The 14,987-nt window shown below is 43.4% G+C and overlaps 1 protein-coding gene across 4 annotated transcripts in view; it reads right to left on the bottom strand.

Moving 5' to 3' along the window:
• Positions 1–14,987, bottom strand: part of LOC126332740 (juvenile hormone esterase-like) — a 292,229-nt gene that overhangs the window by 222,359 nt on the left and 54,883 nt on the right. The window contains exons 8-10 of one of the 4 annotated variants that reach the window (XM_049996631.1): positions 14,759–14,912; positions 13,726–13,861; positions 2,817–3,175 (exon numbers count right to left, since the gene is read on the bottom strand). The exons of 2 other annotated variants lie outside the window; for them this stretch is intronic. In XM_049996631.1, coding sequence (XP_049852588.1) covers positions 3,007–3,175; positions 13,726–13,861; positions 14,759–14,912 — 459 coding nt within the window. In that variant the 3' untranslated portion in view covers positions 2,817–3,006. Of the gene's footprint in view, positions 1–2,816; positions 3,176–13,725; positions 13,862–14,758; positions 14,913–14,987 lie in introns of those variants that run through there. One more of the 4 variants, XM_049996632.1, reaches the window with a different exon arrangement.

Below are 14,987 nucleotides of genomic sequence, written 5' to 3'. Positions count from 1 at the left end.
CTATAGGTGTTGATGTTGTGTCGTTGCATGTTAATTTGTCAGAGCTAAATGAAATTTTGAAACCGAAATAAACAGTGGGAAAACACCGATGAGGAGGTAAATCAAACTTAAGTATTATTCCGATACAGGTGTAACTGGATTCGAAAGGACTGAAGTTGATATCCCCCTCCGGGCAGTATAATTTAGATATCCAATGTTTATTCTACGTTATTTAAGGCAAATGATGGGATGGTTCCTTTAAAAAGCTCACGGCTTACTTCCTACCATTGTCTGCGTTTTTACTCCATCTATAACTATATAGTCGACAGAGCGCTATCCGCTGGTCTTTACCCTTCCACTTGCCACCAGGAGAACTCATACTAGTCTGAGTCATAGAGTTTTATACACTATACACTTTCGTATGTTGTTTTGTTTCTTGTCTGTCTATTTGCAAACTGTAGCTGTTGGATGAACCGTTTGTTTGGTGTAAACTGTTATAGAAAACCATTAACCATCTCACAGGTTGGTAGATTATGGAGCACTTCATTATAGATTTTGAGGTACACGAGCTATTGTACTGCCAGAAAGGATGAAAGGTGGCACACCTCAGTCTTACTTGAACACCACTGTCAGTCAGATTAATATTCGTATTTTAGGGCATGATCTCAGTGTTCCCTAGTACTAAATTTGTTATGTATGATTAATGGATTTTTCAAATGAAGAAATTTTGGGGAGAATCTCTTGTAACTGCATGTGTATCCTGGAGCGTGGGAGCCTCCGTGGTGGCAGCCGAGAACAGGGAGCGAGATGAATTGGAATCCATAAATGCTGAGCACAGCGACGACATGCGAGTGATTATGGGAAACAGTGTTCAACGGGTCTTTCTACAGAGGGACTTCTTTCCGCTCTCCTCCTTCTACTTACAAGTGCACCAGTTCACAAAATACTTTACCTGGGCCAGGCGCCAGTCCATCATGGAAGGTAGCCAGATGGCTGAAAGCGGGTTGAGGAATCCATTTAAGAGTGATTGCAGCACACTGAGCTTTTGTGTAATTGGTGGAAAGATCATAAAACTCCATCAATTCTCATGTGAGAAGCTATGACGATACAAACAGAGCAACTGGCATATGTTTCTAGTTGAGGTAGTACTATAACACTCCCTCCTTCCCCCCCTGCCCCCTCACCCTTCCCCCCCCCCCCCCCCCACACACACACACGCACACCTGACGCCAGGAAGTCGCCATGCTCTTTTAATGAGCGGCAAAAATATATATTTCACGAGTGACTTGTCTGGGAAGCCTTCTTTCAGAAATTGGAAATGGTCAACATGGAAAGAAGATTACATCAACTGTGGTCCCAGCTAGGTAGATGCTTTTTACCAAAACATGGCTGTACTTACCGTGATACCGATGCCTCTTCTTTTTTCAGATGAGAGAAATCTGAAGTTGTGGACTGATTATTCTCAGGATATGCAAAGTAGAGGCTTTCTCCTCACAGCGTGGGAACCCTGGTGGTGTATGGATTGGCTACCTGGCCAACAGAACACTCAAGAGGGGAGATTCAATGAGTAGAGGACAGTGCAATTGGTTTGTGGAATGTACGAGGAGTTTATTGTGCTAACTTATCTCCCGTACCAAGGTTTCATGGAAAGTGGTTGTGGCTTTTCTGGGGACTTCCTCTTCTGGTCCTTCCCCGGTGGAGAACGTCGGGTTTCGGGTTTGTCCCTAGTGGGTGAGACGTATGATCCATATCTTGTAGGGGATTAACAGCCTGTGGCAGTATAAAACTGCACCAACAATGGATCTGCTTATCATCTCAGGCAGATCATGTGTCACGAGAGTGACATATTCGTTCTGAGTAGGCCGTCTGACGTATAACACTTCCAGCACGTGTCGTCGTGCCTGTGCGTCAGATTGGTTTGGCTAGAACAGCCAGCAGATGCATCTCACCCTGATATCTTCCAGGATTTCATGGCTCTGATGGGGAAGTTTCTTGCATTCCGATAATCACAACACCATACTGCGTAGTTTGTATATTTTCGTTGACAGGTCAGAACTTTACAACTGTCACATTGCGCCCCTCCTCGTCCACAGTAAACCGTTTTCTGCTGGCGCGTGAGTCAAGGTGAATAGGTGGAGTACTGCTGCACCAGCGTAGGGTAGTTAAATGATATTCACACCCCCCTGTTCTCAGGTGGTCATAGGTTGTGGTGTAATTGGTCGTAGTTGATTCCGTTGGAATACCGTTGACTTGCAGTGGAGGCATGTAAAGAAAATCATATTGCGTTGTAAAAGGGGTTAATTCATGGGAGTATTTTTATAGCTTCCACCGCAAAACATGCCTTGCCAACAATCACCATTCCTTAACTGATACGTGTTTGCAGTTTTTGTGTAAGATTTATCAGCTGGTTCTCCGAAAAACTGTCGTTACTGTAGGTTTAATGAAAATTTTTATTATTTTGTAACTTAAATATACCACTGTTCTCATTCACACTCCTTCTACTAATCACCATTTTTATATTATTGTGATGGTACATGAGTACATCAGCAATTTAAAATTCAGTATTGTTGAATTAATTAATTTGGTTATCAATTTGCCTGCTGAAAATGATTACTTTTATATAGAAGTATCACGTAAGTAGCACATGATTTGAAGATTACTGACAAAATAGTACTTTTCTTTATGTAAAGATAATAACATTTAGCTTTACTTAGACGCATATTTATTATAAAAGCGACGGCTTGGCTTGCAAGGATACCACATTCAACACATTTGCTAGTTTCTGAAGAGCTTTGTTCAGCATGGACATACTGCCATTAAATGAATAGAAATAATGGTTTGGTTTTGTCAAATGGTGAATTTTTATTTAAGGTCTGGACTTCCTACGTAGGAACTTACTTTATTGATTACAACATAAAGAAATGGATCTGATGCAGCATTACATACATCAGTTAAGTTACTTTTGAGTCTATGGAATAATATTGCAGTGCACATCAGCACAGTTCATGGTGCTGGTCGTAAGTGGAATCATGCTCTCAGTCTGTAGAGCTTGTCCCAGAAATCCATTCTTTCCTTTATGAGGTCCTTTTCGACGCTCAGTCCATCCTTTGTGATGTTCAAGTAGTAGTGATTGTCTTTCTTGAATGGTGTCCACGTCACAGACAGAATGGGATCTTCAGGATCTGGTGTGGGATTCCTGTAAAATGATAATCCTTATGTTACAACTTACAGATAAACAAATATGCATTTAAATAAAGCAAGGTGGCGCGATAGTGATAGATTCACGAGTTAAAAGTATATTACAACATACAGATAAACAAATATGCATTTAAATAAAGCAAGGTGGTGTGATAGTGATAAATTCACAAATTAAAAGTGAAGGTATTTTTGCAGGAATTGTGGTGACGTTCATTATCTGATCCGAAAATAGTGTACCAGTAGTCTACGGTAAATCCTAAACGTCTCCATTGTGTTCCTTACAATGAGAGCCCATAAGAGTGGTGGTTATCCGTCATTCTGATGGAACTCAGTGGTACCGTCTCTAACCCTGCTCTCAGAATTCAGGGTACAGGACGATTCAAGAAATACAATTCTGTGGCCAAAGCACATTGGCCAGCGAAGGGACACGGTCGTCAGCTTCTAATGTCTATGCAGTGCATATGTCCCACGTACATGAATGGATTCCTGACACCCCACATTCCAACTAGCGGCGATCTATCAGTAGACCATCTACAGCTCTATGGAAGTGACATGATGTCCATTCATCAAACATTTGTAAGGTAATAAACTTGTGGAATTTTTTTTGCGGTATTGAAAGTCCATCCTAGACAATGGTGATCCAGAAAATCGGAATTCTTGTATTACGTCTATGACCCATGGGTCTTGTGCCGATTATCATCCCATATGAGTTAAGCCGCGACGTTCTTTCGAGTTCACTAGACATTTTTATGTAACAGGCTGTTCAAATACCGTATCTAAACACGCGTCATACACTGGTAGTTATATACGGAACATCTTTGAACGGGACTGGCCTTCCCGTGACTTTTTCCCTCAAACTTAGGAAGGATTGGCAAGGAAGCTTCCATAGTGAGGTGCATTTTCAGTACTGTATCCGCCACAACCTAGGGAAATCTCGTTCCGTCTCCGGCATACGATAGAAATGTGGTACAAGTTAGTGATAATCTTAGTAATGTCTGATTTACAGGTGCAACGATGCAATGTGACATTTTAATGAAAATGGGGAAAGATTTACAGTAACACTGGAATATTTGTAACAAGTTCTCGGAAATTATAAAAAAAGTTTAATGAATTATTTTCTGATTCAAAAGCGATTGTGGATTAATTAAAGTAGCTCTCAACAAAGAAGGCGTTCAAGTAATTACATTCACATAAAGTATCCGATTCTCGTAAGCCATCATTTACTCCTCAGAGAACTTACAAAAGATGTTTCAGACTCAACTATTCCGTATCAGGAGTATTTGGTCGTAACGGAAAAAACTAAAGATACAGTGATTTACGGTAACAGACATTTCCTGTTTCATAAAATAAAAGTCGTATGGCAAGTCACCTCATTGGAAACGTTTTTCCTATTCTCCGCACCTGCAGGAATATTTCGTTCGTGAAGTTTGAGAACTATGTATGTCAGTATGATAACTGTAGCGATGTGCTTGCCTGCGTCCAAGCGCGCGTTTGTGTGTGTGTGTGTGTGTGTGTGTGAGTGTGTGTGTGTGTGTGTGTGTTTGTAGGGCCATGCAATGTTCATGATGGAGAGAGAAAGTAGAGGGGGTAACCTGCTGCCAACACATGGTCTATTACTCGGAATTTAGTCCTGGACACCAGACTGGTGATCAGGAACTCCGCCCCATCACACTTCCTGACCCTCTGCGACAAAGGCAAAGGAATAACTGATAACAGCACGTGGTGTGGCAGGACGGGCAACCATGCAAGTCCTGGCCACGCCCAAGCAATACAAATGCTGTGATTCGACGAGCATTGGTGTTTCCACTGCAGCAAGCCATTCATTTCTTGTTTGATAATCGAAGAGCTGACGAAACATCGTGTGTTTATGTGTGTGTTTGTGTGTTTGAGTGTGTGTGTGTGTGTATTTCCGTGCGTGCGCAGTCCAATATTAATAAGTAAGTTTGTATTCATACGTGTCTGCTACCAAAACAAGAATGGTAAAAATACAAAACTATTTTTTCGATGTGTTCACTCGAGATATTGTGAAGCAAAAACATGATTAGGTTTTGAATTCATAAACTCTACCATTTTTATGGGCGTGTCGGCCGGTGTGACCGTGCGGTTCTAGGCGCTACAGTCTGGAGCCGAGCGACCGCAACGGTCGCAGGTTAAAATCCTGCCTCGGGCATGGATGTGTGTGATGTCCTTAGGGTTAGTTAGGTTTAATTAGTTCTACGTTCTAGGCGACTGATGACCTCAGAAGTTAAGTCGCATAGTGCTCAGAGCCATTTTATTATGGGCGTAGAAGTAAACCTACAGTGTCAGTGATGTTTGGTAGGGCCTATTGCGCCTTCAATTGTGAACCGACCTGTCCGTCTTCGTGGGAATATTCCATTCTGTCGAAATACCTGAAGAGGACATTTCAAGCTGAGACCTTTTGCGCATTGTCACTTTATGAGAAGGGTTGCCAGCAAGAGAAATATCCCGCCGAATTCGAACATTCAGCCGCCGTCGTAAGCCACATAGGATAATATGTGCTTGGCAGCGATTGCACGCGGTCAATACCAAGAGCTAATGACCGCTACACGGATGTCATGACTCGTAGGTAGTCAGAGGTTAATGGAGTGGAACTGTGTAATATAGTTTTGGGAGAATCGGGAAGATCTGTGTCCCACTACACAATACGCAACCTTCAAAACATGACCAAAGCAGTTTTTTGGAAGCACTTGAAATTGAACCTGGTGCAATGACCTCAGGTCCCCTTCATCGAAGATTGTTTGCAGTATAGTGTAGGGGTGGGCAGGAACCAATGCACGTCGCAGGCATGCAGTGCGACTAATGAATCAGCTGGCAGATGGCTCAGTCAAATTTACAATCTGTAGCATGTTAGGTGTCGGAAGCTTCTCATCACTGTCGAGAGTAATGCGATAACTGAGCGGTATCGGGCAAGGATCCTCTAATCTTTTATGTAGCCCTGCAAAGTGACAAACGGTTTGTCTTTGAAGAATATAAACCACGAGAAGGTCGAATCCATCTGCAAGAGGTAGGAACCATTACAGTGGAATGGCTTGATTCATCAGCTACCGTACACCCAGTTCAGAATGCTTAGAACCAGGTGAAATATGCCGTCCTTCCTAGCAGGATCTCGCCTCACAGGGAAGACGTTCTCGAAATACCTTCTATCAATGACTGGTACAGACTTGAGCAGCTACGTCTTCACTATCCAGTGAACAGCGCGCCATTAGCGATCCAAGCACGTCGGGTGTTTATCCGAAGGCCACCATTTTTGTAACAAGCTATTTCGACTGCGTACCTCGCCGTCACCCTTATTTGATGGCTGTAGGATGTCTGCACTAAAACTCTTCATTCTCTTTTTATCATCATATCGCTCCCAGTGCCTTCGCTCACGAGCCAATCGCAAGCTGAGTCGGGTGGATTGGTGGGGGACGCGGTCGAAGTACGCTGGGCTCGAACTCTGGTCCATTAGTGATTCAACCGCCCCAGTCTGGCACGAAAGTCACTCCTGGCCAAAGTTGGGATTCCAGTTCGCCGAGTCTGAGTCACACGCTGCAGTTAAAGTGAAGCCCCAGTCTCTGTGTCTCATTTCCTAATCTAATACATTCAGTATCACCTCATGTAATTCAACTACAATCTATCAACAGTATATTACTTCTCTTGATGTATATCGTACAATTTCTTTTAAAGACACTACCCATTCCGTCCAACTGCTCTTCCAAGTCTTTTGCTGTCACTGACAGGGTTAACCTCACTCCAATGGTGGGCATTGTGCATATTGAAGATACCCTCATGAGTGAATGCTGCTTCATCCGACCATATTACAATGTTCAAGAAAGCTTCATGTTGTTGTTGGAACCACTCACAGAATTGCATCCACTGATGGCGATCTGTAGGATGCTGGTGTTGCATGGAAGCATAATGATAGGGTTGCAGCCCAACCTCGTGCAGCACTTTAATGACCATGCGTTGCGAGACATGCAGCTGCCTTGCTACGCTATGTGTTCTTCGCTGAGGTTCTTGGTTTATTACATCCAGAACAGTTTTCTCAGTAGCTGGACGACATCTGTCACCCGATAGTGGAAGGAGAGAACATGACTTCCGAAGGTGTAGATGAAACACATCTTTATCTGAATGGGATCGACGAGAATATCTAGCGGCATATTCGTGAGCGGCAAAACCATGCTGGTTATCAGATGCTCCAAGGACCAGAAGCATATCCACATAAACTTCTGTCTGCGATGAGCATCTGCCACAGTGGTATAGAGGTTTACAATGAGAAAATTCAATGCGTGTAAGCATTAACATTGGAGTGTGTCACAGGCGTTTGCAACTAGTTCCCGTCTGGTGGACAGCGCATACACTATAAACACACTATCAGTCCTGCGCATGTTCCACCTAACGCGCATTATCCCTCTGACAGATATTGTTCTGAATGATTCATGCTGACTAATTCTGAAATGTTCGGTTTTTAATTATACTGCTTTGGTAATGGTTAAAGACGTGATGTTTCCACAATCCCATCGATAGAATAACAAGAATAATAACAACACGTGGAGATATCTACTAAACGGCATGCGGTTATCAGACTCAATGTTGAAAGGCATAATTAGTGGGACCATGGTGATAACACATAGAAATACTAACCGAGTTTGGACACGTTGCTAGTCCTACTGGTAACATATTGCCTTAACGAACTGTCATGGACCCGATCGGGGCAAGAACAAAAGTTGGTACTATTCTATGGGACCGTTGGAGGAAGGTACAAAGAAAACAGGTTTAACATCTGTAGATGAAGTGGTAAGAATGAAATTACGCCCACGACGTGGAAAGAGCTTCTTTCAAAGCTGACCAATCTTCCATTTCTAAGATTGTAGTATGTAAGAGCAAATGTTTTCTAGAAGACCCACTACAATTGCTGTTGACGATTAAGATGCCAGATACCGTACCACCTACACTACAGTTCCCACATAAAAAACATATACCTCAAGACAGGATCTAACCATCGACCTCCTGCATTCTAACCCAAAACACTGCCCCCTGCACCAACTGCACAGCACTGCTAACATATGCTGACAGAGGTAGTTACCGTACATGTGGTTACAGTGTTGCCAGGTGGCCACTCTTCAACGTCCTTTTTCTGCCGGTGGTACTCACCAGAAGAAATTTTGTGAGAGATACATTTTATTGCTGGCATGTGAGGAGTCGCGCTGCGAAGCCCGAGTGCGCGAATTTCGTTTCACTCCTTGCTTCACTCTGTATATAATTAGTGTTAATATTTTGAACCATGAATTGTTACACATATTCACACCTGTAAGCACCTGCTTTCTTTTGAGATCCAATTTTTGATTATTTTTGAAGTGAGAGAGTATTTCGTCTGTTTCATCTCCTTGCACACAGAGTGGAATAGTTTTGCCAAGGTTTGTTCTGTGAAGGATATCAGTGATTCTGAGGGAATGCTGTCTACTCATGGGGCCTTGTTTCGTACTAGGTCTTTCATTGCTCCACTAAATTCCTCTCGAAGTATCACAGTTCCCATCACCTCTCCATCTCTTTCATCTTGCCCATTTCCTTCCACCCTTCAGTTTCCCATTCTTTGTGTAGTATTAATTTTTCATCTAGGCTTTTGAAATTCATAAAGCTGCTTCTCTTTTCTCCAAAGGCCTTTTCAATTTTCATATAGGGGCATATGTATCTCTACTAATTATATGTGCGACTATACAGGATGCTTGACAATGCCTCGTTACAAATTTCTCGGCCTTGTAGAGGGGAATGTGCAGATAATATTTTGAGTAGGAACCCTCGCGACAATACCTTCTAGTTCTACGACGATTTCAGTTCAGATGCGTAAGGCATCCTCGTCTGCTAAGAGAAAGAGAAAAGTCTCACAGTAGCTTCTCCTGATATGTAATGGGGCAGACGTGCACTATGTCAGACGGTCACCTGACGTTAGCCAGCCGCTGTGGACGAGCGGTTTCAGGCGCTTCCGTCCGGAACCGCGCTACTGCTACGGTCGCAGGTTCGAATCCTGCCTCGGGCATGGATATGTGTGAAGTCTTTAGGTTGGTTAGGTTTAACAAGTTCTAAGTTGTAGGGGACTGATGACCTCAGAAGTTGTCCCACAGTGCTCAGAGCCATTTGAACCATTTTTGGACCTCATGTCATTTAACGTGTACCTTTCAGCGTCATGGCGCTCCACGTCACTTCTCACGTGCTGTTCTGTAAATTCTCAACGGATGATATGTGAAAGACGGACAGGCCAAAGTGATCCAATGGCGTGGCGGCCGCGATTGTCGGATTTTCGCTGATCAGCCAAAACATTATGATCACTGCCCACTGTAAAGTTGGATGCCTCCCGGTGGCGTTGGGGGCACGTGACACACTAATAGAATGGGATCTGTGGTAGGAATGGAAGACACTATGTCAGCTGCGGATCACCTGCACCCCTTCATGCTTAATGTCTTCCCTGTCGTGTTATTGTTGTCCGTTTCTGGAAGCCAGAATCGTGCTACAGTAGTTAGAGGAACTCACCGGTAAATCACATTATTGGCTTTGCCACCAAAGTTGCCTGATGAGCATCCGGTGGTTTCCCTGCATACATTAATCAGTGGGCAGTTATTTAAGGAAATCGCATGACTTGTGCGTAGACACATGACTTCAGATGTCTACCAACGAACTTTAAATTCGATGTTACGCACAATCCGTGATATATTGCGTTGCAAGGATGACCCAACAAGCTAACAAGGATGTGGTCATAATGTTTGCGCACGTGAGCGTAACCACTTCTTGTAGGATTGTATGCAAAGTTTAATTTACGGGACTCCTGCAAAGACGGAGGAAGATCTGCTGGCCAGAGCTCTGCCCGCTGCACCAGAAACTGAAGAGACATCAGGTGATATGTAATGTGGGTACCAGAACATGCTTAGTAGGTACAACGTCTGTAATTATATTGGTGGTCGCTACTTCGACCCGCTGTTGTAATGGTTGTAATGCATCAATATTGTTCTGTACGTACAGTATTCTGGGTTCTTTCTTGTTTCGGAATAATGTGAACACATAGTGTTTCACTGTTAATACAAGCAAATGCGCTTAAGTGATCAAGGGATGTTTCGTTTGTTTCCTTTGAACAGTTATCTAGTAATTGTACTGTGTTACGCCTAAGTCACTTCCTCTGAATCGAAGCCATCGTAGAACGGGGACGGTACGTTTCCGAACATGGGTCCCCATTCAAAATGTTATGTACTCTCTCCCCTCTACAAGCCCTTGAATTTCTTAATGGGAATTTTCGAACGCCCTGTGGACTGACGCTTTTCCTCTACTCATTCCTGCTCTTTTGTCAATTCTCTCTTTTTAGATGTATGTATTCTCTTTGGCTGCCTCATTTGCCGATTTTTTAATTCTTTTCTTTGATCAGTTCAATACCTACTGTGACGTCCAGTGACCCCTACCAGAATTTGTAATTTTACTTATTTGATCCTTTGCTGCATTCACTGTATAATTTCTCAAAGCTACCCAATTATCTTCTACTGCATTACTTTCTCTCGTTTTTCAATCGTTGCCTACTGCTTAATTTGAAACCGAACAATCTCTGGGTACTTACACTTATCCAGGCCCCACCTCCTTAATTTCCAACTTTTTCCAATTTTGATCTTTAGTTCACCGTTTTCTTTTTACTGACCTTATCCCGTGTCGTCAAGGGGATGGCATGTTAAACAAGGTTCATCAATGTTAATGGCAGTGTGAGGACAGATGTACTTCCACCACTTTGTTTGTCCCCTCGCCCTCGGTATTAGTTCCGGAGGCTTTCACCCCTTGATTTATGTGTGTATTCATATATTTCTACTCAGATTTCTCACTGCGGTTCGCACGGACGGCTGTTAACTGGTATTGCCGAGCCTCCGGCTGGGCGCTTACATATCTCCGGTTGTCCAGTGTAATTCTGAGTACTCAATTAAGGGCCTGAAGACGATATTTACATCCTGAAACAAGATGGGATTTACATCCTGAAACCCAGGTCGTGTGTACGTTTTTATCCAAAGAGAGGATTTGTCAATTACAACTGGAGCTATTTATTCATCAAAAACTTTTATCAACTCGATGTCATCCAAAGAATTTAATATCGTTTTTGTTAGCGGCCAAGTGATCGGAACCCTTAATGGTCATCGTTCGAACGTGGATGTTGATAACCTGCTAAACGGGAGTATTTACATCACATTCATATTGAAGATGTAGATGAATGGACAACATCTGGTCACCGAGAATGTTAAAATACACATCCTGGCTCATGTTCAAGAAATCACCTCCCAACCCGCCAACCTAAACGCAGCCCGCCACACACTGCGGAGTAAACACTTCTTCAGGCCGTCTGTGCACGCATCGCCTTCAATAATTTAAAATGGGGCCAAATGGTTCAAATGGCTCTGAGCACTATGGGACTCAACTGCTGTGGTCATTAGTCCCCTAGAACTTAGAACTACTTAAACCTAACTACCCTAAGGACGTCACACACGTCCATGCTCGAGGCAGGATTCGAAGCTGCCACCGTAGCAGTCGCACGGTTCCGGACTGCGCGCCTAGAACCGCGAGACCACCGCGGCCGGCTAGGGGCCAAACAACTACTCTCCGGACCACACTGCACCCCTCTCTCTGGCAATTATGCAGTGTCGCTGAGGGCACAGGTTATCTGCGATGCACCAGACTCGTATTTCCATTCCATGCAGTCTCGTTCGCAATGTTCGATCGAAAACTGGTATAAATCGGCTTGCATTTCCTTACAGCAGCAATTCCTGTTTCAGACAGACAGACTGTAGTAAGGCATAACACATGCTTGAGGTCTCAATCGGTTAGGATACTTCTACAACTAGTGCTCTTAACAATGTGTATATGCCTACCAGTAGTTCTACGGTGATTTGATAAGCCTGGTAAAGGAGTTTGTTTCGTGAACAACTCACCTTATTTTTCGACATAATGTCATTTGAGGGATATGAACTAGGTCTAGCGATTTTTCATCCCATAGGAAGAATAGGTTCTGTTGCTCTTAGTACTCGTTGACTGCAAAAAATGTTCGTTGACTGCAACAATCACTTCCTGATTTCATGGAACTTTCTTCCCTGCAAGCCGAAGTTATAAGACAGAAAACGAGAAGAAGTCACTTGGCTCTCTAGTAAATAGTGAAGACGAGGAAACAAATCAAAGCCCAATCCATGTACCTTCACCATCGTTTTCACTAATATGTGGTGTGGTGCATTATCCTGGTGAATGAGCACAATTTTGCCTGCCCACCTTGCTCTCTTTTCAGCCAATACAAGTTTCAAAAGATCCAGTTATGGTTCTGCCTTTTCCAAGTAATTTATTGAATTATTCCATGGAAATCCAAAAAGAAACAGTGGCCTGCACTTTGCAAACTGACAAAATGGTCTTTTCCCTCTTCGGTGAATTTTCATCAGCCTCTGTCCCATGTTCGGATTCTGACGGGTACTTATTGATCTACTTTTCATCAACAGTAACAGATTGGTGCAAGAAGTCTTTCGGATTGTGATTAAACATCGCCAGTCGTTGTGCTGAAATGTTTTGCCAGATGAGTATTGCTCGACTCTAACCAGTCGCAGCACCTAGCTCGAACACAGTTTCCTCACAGCCATGCAGCATATTATGCACTCGCTTAGCTACGATGCCTACAGTGTGAGCAATGTAATGCATTTCTATTTGGCGGTATTGCATCACCGCATCATAAATTCTTCAATGGTTTCTCTTGTGGTGACCACTATTGGACAACTGGAGCCTGCATCGTCTTCGGTGCTTGTCCAACGACGTTCAAATTCATTAATCCAAACGTTAAAGGTCTTCAACGATGGTGCAGTGTCAGCTTGAACTTCATCCAATTATGTTTTTATTTGTACGGCAGCGCAATACTTCAATTAAAAATGTTCAACAACTCTGCTTTCTTCTTTTTCAATCGCAGTCGACACACACTGTCAATTTCAGACGGCTGACAACAATCAACAGAACAATGAAGATTTATACTGTCAGTGGAAAAATCAAGCTTATGAGCAATGAAGGCGCAACAAAAGTGTTCCATTGTTTCATGGAAATTTACTGTACCTTAGACAGTCCAAGGTGATGTTTATTGAGGGTTTGGTCATGGAACATCCAAACGTGATAGCTCCTTTCTGCCATTCTGACACGTCTTCACGTCGACCGATCTCACTTCTCCAATCCCACAAAATTAACTACCACGTACACACCACTTCACTGCCATGACTTACGTCTGTAGCGGAGTGTCACATGACCAGTGGAAACAATTCAGCACCATCCACAGCGCTCCAAAACGACCAGTGTGCTTTTTAACGGGGTAAAAAATATATTGTAAAATGAGTTACATACCTTGGTTAGCACAGTTTTTACCCTTATGTTGACTTTTTTTTTCAGAACTAAATACCTCGTCATGGGGCAAGGCGAGCAGACAAAGAAGAGCCAATCTACAGATCTACATTATCAAATAACAGAAATTTATTGTCATGAGGTATATTATTGGTCAGCTACAGTACTTACCCCTTAGTGGCGAAGTTCGTCCACAGTCGGGTCATACGAGCTATTGCTTTTCCTTCCACCGTTTCAGGTCCTTTGGGGATGTCTTTATACATTTCTCCAGAGAACAAATAGACGATGTCATCGCCATGAGAGGCCCCTATAAATGTAATCGATTATCACTGCAGGGTCTGTTACCTCGTTCATTATAAAGTTGGAAGTTGTTCAACCTGAAATGCTATTATACTTTTATCCCTCGCTATTTTTTGTTAAGAGGCGATCAAAATGTTTCAGTTTGATAGCGTTGCTGCAGCGTATAAGCAACGTAGTGCGACTCCAATGTCGGTCTACAAGCACTGACATGCATGCAGGGGAGTTGTTTGGATTGTTTGGATTTCGTGTCTTCGCCACGGCGTGTGGTAAATGTGCCATCGTGAACTACAGTGACGTTGTTATAAAATGTGATCAAACGGAACCAATTTGCTGTTATTGTTTTCTTCGCTCCCGGGTGACAGACACCAGCAGATATCTGTTTTAGAATGAAGAAAGTGTGTGGGTAAGCATGTACGTCGAAAATCGACGTGTGGAATGGTGCGCCATGTTCTGTGGTGGTCGCGATTCGACACAAGACGTCGGTCATTATAGTAAGCTGGCCTTGTCCATGGCATTCGGCACTCGAGTCGAACATTCCCCCCCCCCCCCCCCCCTAATAGTCCTGATCTCTGGCCAGGGGATTAGCACGACTTCGGTCTCATAAAACAAGCCTCGAAGAGTTTGTGATTCTGTCGGAAAAGGTGCAGCAGGTAAATATGGACTTTTTAACCCATGAGTACTTGTTGTACCAGACGGGAAACTACAACCTGTTGCGTCGATGGGATGATTGCCTCAGTACTCACGTCGACGTTGGCTGATCGGCATACCGATTCCGGATGTGCGGCCGTAGAACTGAAACTTTTTGGTCGCCTCTTATATTTCGATTAAGAATATCACCTCATTATTTGGTAATTTCTGCTAGAAAACAAGCTAGGACACTTTATGTCCAGAATCATGTATTTACCGGCAATATCTTCTTTGGTTAAGATCTTCTTGAACATGTTGAGGTTCGTGACAGCGTCGAAGTGATAGAAATACACCGGTTGTGCCCCTGCGACCGCACACTGCACTCGCGCCGCCACAAGGGATGGGTACACGAAGAACAGGTCGCCGCGCAGCTGTAACAAGAGCAAAAAAATCTTGGATTCATTAACGGCGTTCATAAGCACTACAGCAGTTGTCAAGTTTTCAGC

Source organism: Schistocerca gregaria, chromosome 2 (genome assembly GCF_023897955.1).
Source record: "Schistocerca gregaria isolate iqSchGreg1 chromosome 2, iqSchGreg1.2, whole genome shotgun sequence".
Lineage (NCBI taxonomy): Eukaryota > Metazoa > Arthropoda > Insecta > Orthoptera > Acrididae > Schistocerca > Schistocerca gregaria.
The sequence above is the reverse complement of the archived record's forward strand: the minus strand, read 5'-3'. Positions and strand labels throughout refer to the sequence as shown.